Source organism: Stomoxys calcitrans, chromosome 3 (assembly GCF_963082655.1).
Source record: "Stomoxys calcitrans chromosome 3, idStoCalc2.1, whole genome shotgun sequence".
In the NCBI taxonomy this organism is placed as follows: Eukaryota; Metazoa; Arthropoda; class Insecta; order Diptera; family Muscidae; genus Stomoxys; species Stomoxys calcitrans.
This window is the reverse complement of record NC_081554.1, coordinates 149618118-149624616: the sequence shown is the minus strand read 5'-3', so window position 1 is coordinate 149624616 and position 6499 is coordinate 149618118. Positions and strand designations below refer to the sequence as shown.

At 38.3% G+C, this 6499-nt stretch overlaps 1 protein-coding gene across 1 annotated transcript; it reads right to left on the bottom strand.

The window, feature by feature from the left end:
• Positions 1-2492: 2492 nt before the first annotated feature.
• Positions 2493-5747, bottom strand: LOC106085356 (protein anon-37Cs). Its single transcript, XM_013249571.2, has 2 exons — positions 5614-5747; positions 2493-4053 (listed from the first exon to the last, which is right to left on the bottom strand). Exons 1-2 carry the CDS (start codon positions 5619-5621, stop codon positions 2580-2582), a joined length of 1482 nt encoding a protein of 493 aa, XP_013105025.2. The 5' UTR covers positions 5622-5747; the 3' UTR covers positions 2493-2579.
• Positions 5748-6499: the final 752 nt, after the last annotated feature.

Here is a 6499-nt window from a genome sequence, read left to right as displayed (position 1 = left end):
ATGATCTAAACCAGTCTATAAACTGATAAAACTCACATATAATCCGACTTCCCGATTTTACTTCCTAAGTATCTAGAGGGCGCAATTCTTTTTCGATTTGGCTGAAATTTTGCATATTGATTTTTCCAATAACATCCAACATACATGTCAAGTATGGTCTGAAACCGTCTCTAACCTGATATTTCTCCCATATAAAAACGGATCATCCGGTTTAACTTCTTAAGTACAAACTGGAAGCAATTCCTAACTAAATTTAAAAAAAAGTTTGGTGCTTGATCCGTTTTAGTCTCTGCCTATAAAGAGTAACCTTGCAAAGACAAATGCATCAATGGTGATTGGTATACAATATTCGGTCCGACCCAACTTCTCTTTTTACTCTAATGAAATCTCTCTAAAGTTTTCTCGTGTTAATTTATTATTCAAATTTTTTTTTAACAAGTAAAAACGTATTAATTTCGGCCGAGTCGAACTTTGAATGACCGCCACCGTGGATTAATTATCCTATTTTATTATAACTCCTCTATATCCACAGCTATATTCAAAGATGGACCGATCTGGATCATGTTCGGTTAAGGTGCGAAGAAGCTTTATACAGGTCACACTTTAAAATTTCAGCGAAATCGGATCAAAAGCGCCTGCTATGAGCTTAAGACCCTAAATTAGCACATCGGTCTAAATGGCAGTTACCATGCTTGGTTTTGATGTCGGAAGGCTTTTTTCACTTTTCCAACTTCAAAGATATCGAATAATAAATGCGCCTGTTGTGGCTATAAGATCTAATATCGATACCCTATTTGGTATGGATGTCAAAGACCTCTCGGTTCCAAGTTTCAGCGAAATCGGGTAATGAGTGCGCTTAAGACCCCAAATCGGCAGATCGGCTTATATGGTAGCTGTACTTAACTAAAGTCGTAAATGGATCATACTTGGTCCGTAAGACGAGTGACCTGGTGCAGCTTACTTCTTCACATTTCAGCGAAATCGGGTCATAAATGCGACTGTTATGGCCTATGAATCTATGCCAGGAAATCGATCTATATGGCAGTTATACTTATATATAGCCCAATTTAGACTATTAATACGAAGACCGATTCGGATCATATTCAGCACGGATCTTAACACAAAATATTGTGCCTAATCGGGTAATATAAAACACAGCTTTTATTGGCCTTAGTGAATTGGGTTGATTCGATGCTGAAAGGATGGATTATTAACGCATCACTGGCGGTGGGCTTGATTAGAAAGATTGTGATTATAAAAACTAGGTAAGGTCGGATTTTATAACCTCTTTGGTGGCGTCTGGTTACTAATAGGATTATCAGGTCTTTCGAGAGGATCGAGGTCGATACCTATGCGAAAGACAACGTCATCATGGCGGGTGGCTGAATTCTCTACTAATACGGACCTCGCTCAGGGAGCGTTTGAAGGAGCTGTCTGGATAGAAAGTTTAAGTTGTTTTTTACCAGGATTTGAAATATAGGTGTTTTCATGGACTGGTTCTGGATGAGGTAGAACTGCCACTTTCTCTGCAGTTCTTCTTGACCACAAACTATACTGGAGAAGGGACGTCGTGGCAAGGCCAAAAGGAGACCAAATGCGCTTTACTCCTGTCATAATTAAATAGAAAGGAGATGGGGTCTAAGGCCGGGGATTGTACACTGGATGTTAACTGCCCTTCGCAGAACGGTCGATAAGGTCTAGGGTACTGTGCCGGTGATGACTTCGGAAGCGAAAAGGGGTGCCCAGAAAAGGTCAAAAGGAGTTTTAATGCGCTTTACGTCTTGTCATAACTCAATAGAAAGGAGTTGGGGACTAAAGCCGGGGATGGTACACTTGATGTTAATTGCCCTGCGCAGAGTGGTCGATAAGGTCTAGGGTACTACGCCGGTGATGACTTCTTGAGCGAGTAGGGGTGCCCCGAGAGAGATTTTGAATGACATTCTCGATCTTAGACCTTTGGTACACTTGATGTTAACTGCTCTGCGCAGAGTGGTCGATATGGTCTAGGGTACTACGCCGGTGATGACTTCTGGAGCGAGGAGGGATGCCCCGAGAGAGACTCTGAATGGCATTCTCGATCTAAGACCTTTTGACCTACGTGTTTGGCAACGGAGATAGCCCTTATAGTCAGTAACTTGGCGTTCTTCTTGATCTTTATGGCGATGATTTCGATCATCGCTTTCGGGATCAACCTTAATTACATAAATACATAACCTAACTGCCCAACTTTTATAATTGGATTCTTTTTTCTTTTATTTGTAATAGAAACAGAGAATCCTACGGTCTGCAACCGGACAATATATCCCATGGTATAACTTGCTAAACTAAGAGTTTAAGTCCTGGCTTGTGTGTTTTTTCCAAATGGATTTTTATTAATTAGTAGTAAATATTGCAAATTTATTTATATTGAAATCGTAAGCATTAAAAATTTAGACACATTTAAATTATCAATTTTAAAAATTAATTATAAATAATAATATACATATTTCTATATATTTTAAATAAAATTTGTAAGTGCTTGACTAATTATAACACAAGTTATACGAATCACAATGAAAAAAAATTTTTAGGTAATGTGGTTATTTCTTATAATAATCTATAATACGTTGAGCCTCTCTAATGCCACTCATACGAGCCCCATCTACTGTACCGAAGCCATTCAAAGTTGTGGCATCACCAGCGAAGAGAAGGCTAGGATCTACACCCAATGGCAATGACAACGTTTGTATGTCTTGAGCACTGCTGCTCGTTGAGAAGTAGGGACGTCCGCCCAGATAGCAGGCACTGCTACTCCAGTCGGATCTTAACACTTCCGAGGGAAAGGGAATTTTTGGATTTTTCAGCACAGCCCTGAGTAATTTTGTGATTTCATCGATAACCTCAGGATCGGGCAACTTTTCAATTTCATCGTAATAGGCTCCGCCAATAGTTATCTCCAAAACGCGAGTGCTACTAGGCAGCCTTGAGATCTCTACAACCTGCTTGGTCCAGTGGCGATCCTGCAGCCTCTCCTCGGCTGACCACAAGGGCCTTACATTGGCCAAAAACCATGGACGCAATGGCTTCTTATATTCGAAATAAATCTTCACTGGACTGCCAAAGCCCAAATTGTTAATGGCTTTTATTTTTTCCACAGGCAGGGTTGGCTTAAACATATGTCCAGCAAAGGTCTTAAGCACACCCAATGGTAAGGTACATATAATATGATCAGCATTTATTACTGACCCGTCCAAGCAGTTCACCGATTTCTTGTTATCCCTATTAGGGCCAAACCACTTGATCTCCCCCACAGGTCTGCCAATCAACAGATTTTCCCTATCAATGCTCATTATAATGTCATGCAAGATGCTGTTCATGCCCGTGGGTATATAAATGGGATAGGCAAATTGATTTTTAAATTTTATCAATTGCTCGATGTTTAAATATTCCAGATTGCAACCCAATTTACCTCCAAAATCTTTCATCAAGGCATTGAAAACATCATCGACCAGCAGCCGGTCTTTCTCTTTGAACATGGCATTGATGATTTTTGAACTTTCTGCTTGAAAATAGGTGTATACATTGTTCAGCTCATGTAGATTGCCTTTGGCATAACGATCTTTCAGCTCCACACCGGCACAAAGTTTCTTGAAGAAAATATCTACTACTTCGGGAATGTGTTTGTTGATCTCACCGCCCTTCGTATCGATATACACCGTTTCGGTTTTTGTTTGGATTTTCTTTGATAGGCCTGAGGTCTGTTGCAACAGCTCATAAACAGAGTTGTGCGATGCATCAATAGTTATCCATTTGGCACCCAATTCACAGAAAGCATCTCCAAAGTGTTTTGAATTAATGCGTCCCCCATAACGATCGCTAGCCTCGAGTATGATGGTGCGCTTAAATCCATGCTTCATTAGATGATGAGCCGCCGATAATCCTGCCAAACCTGCTCCAATAATAACAGTTTGAACATCGTTGATGGATTTCGATGTTACATCTGTTACATTGCCATGGGGATTTTCTTGCTTAAGTATAGTGGCGTTGAATATTTTGCGTCGTGCGTTTTTGAAGCTGTAGGGAAGAAGAAAAGGATAAATTAGAAAATAAAAAAAAAAATAAAATAAAGAGGGAGGCAGTTTTGCGATGTGGGTTACCAAGTGAGTGGTTCTTGTAGTTGTAGTAGTCACACATTTGCAAGTGGAGGTAGCGATTCTCGTCAAGCTTCTGTAGGTTAGCAAGCGGAAAAATGATGGTAATTTAAATACACCAATATTCGTTGTTCTTGTATCCCCATGTCTATGTATATACAGGCGGCGATCTACGTCTAGCTCCTATAGGTGAGCAAGCTCGTACCGGTCCAAAGAACCATACGCCGCGGGAACATAATAGCCATTGGTTATTTAAAGGCACCAATAACTCGCCTTGTCATATCGAGCATCATAGGCACTCTGTGAATACCACACAGAGCTAAAAGTTCCAGTCTGTGTGGTTATACAGTGACGGGCCAATAACTCGTCGTCATGTGGAGCATCATGGGTACTCAGTATTTTAACAAGAGCCGATGTCGCCCTTATTTATTTATTTATTTATTTTTTTTTTTTTAGGAGAAGGTGAAGAAATTTAAAATTATAGGTTAAATGGAAGTTATAACAGAACCCGACTAGAAATTTGCCAAATCAGGAAAAATTGAACACTGCAGAAGCTTTAATCAAGATAGGAGATATGCTTACGTGGCAGCTACACCAGATTTATAACCTTTTCGGACCATAATTGATTATACATGGCAACTAAACTCATTGCACCCCACACTTACTTAAGAAGTTGATAGGGTTTAAGAGAGCTTTATCAGACTATAGACTGTTTCAGATAAAAACGCAAATTTGTGGTAATATGTAGGCTCTCCAAGGATTCAATAAATCAAATGAGAAAAATGGTTTATGTGCGAGCTAAATCTGAATGGAGGCCAGCGTAGCGCAGGGGTTAACATGTTTGCTTATGACACCGAAACCTGGGTTCGAATCCTAGCGAGAACACAAGAAAAATTTTTCAGCGGCGGTTATCCCCTCCTAATACTGTTGACATTTGTGCGGTATAAAAAATTGATATGGCAGCCATCTAAAAAACCTTTCTCCGCAAAGAGGTGTCACCCTGCGGCACGCCGTTCGGGCTCGGGTATAAAAAGGAGGCGCCTTGTTATTGCGCTTAAACTTGATTAGAACAGCATTCATTGATTTGTGAGAAGTTTGCTGTTCCTTAATGGAATGTTCATGGGCAAATTTGCAAAACTAAATGTGGATCAACCCATCTACGTCAAAAATTGGCCTTTGGATAAATTTTTGAGTGAATATCGTTTCTTTTTCAAATGTTTGTAACTTACAGTCATCACTAAATCGATGTGTGTCTGTCTTTTTCGTCATGGCGCGTATTATTTGTATAAATTAGCAAGGAGTTCGTAAAGCCAGTGGCAATATTTTTAGGATTGAACTTTACCACAAAGCTAGTAAAAAATTTATTAAAATAGATATTTTCATTGTTCGAGAAGATAACAAAAACAATTATATGACCATTAACTATTTTCTTCATCATATACTGGTATGTGTGGAAGTTAAGCTCACATTTTTCAATACTTACCATTGCATGGCAGGGCGGCTAACAAAGATTTACTTAAAACTAGAAATTTTGAGAGAATATAGATGTGTTTACAAATTTCTTTTGTTTACCACAAACTTGAGATGATTATGAAAAAGTAATAAGTTTGTTTATTGGTTATTGTTGTTGTATTTGTCACTCAGCTGATTAGCCACACATGGTTGTATTAACAAAAGGAAAGGAGGTGTTACTGATATATCGTTCAATAAACAAAACAATTTTAACTACAAAGAAAAATTGATTAATTCTATTATGGACAAACTCCATTTGCAGTAATGTCACTACTCGCTGCAATATGTAAAGATACAATATTTAAATCGTGGCTTTTGGACGCCAGATGTCGACGGTAAAAATAGGTCAAATCTTTCAGATATATATTTTTATTTATTTTCTGAATTTTGTAACTTTGTAACCCTATAAGAGTCCATTCAATAAAATTACAATAAGCACTACACTTAAACTTAATACTTCTTAGATTAATTATATGAAATATAAAAATAGGTAACTTGAGCTAAATTATAAGATAACTTGCAGTGTATAAATTTCCATCAAATCTACTAATTAGTAACAAGAAGTGATCAACAGATGTCGTTAAATAAAACCGCACATGCACTGGGCTAGTATATATGTACTTTTTAGAGAACATGTGATAGTGGTGCCATTCCAACGCATACAATGGCATCTATGCGTTTAAAATTATCCCTAATGACTTTTTCAAATGCCGTATCTTCACAATATGTAGGTCATTCAATTGTACAGTATTTCAATTGCCCCTTATGGATGCCAGATTACATCTTAGCACCATATTCTAGTAAAAAGGCACCATATTTAAGTTATATTTTAGTTACCAGTAATGGTCAAAAGGTGT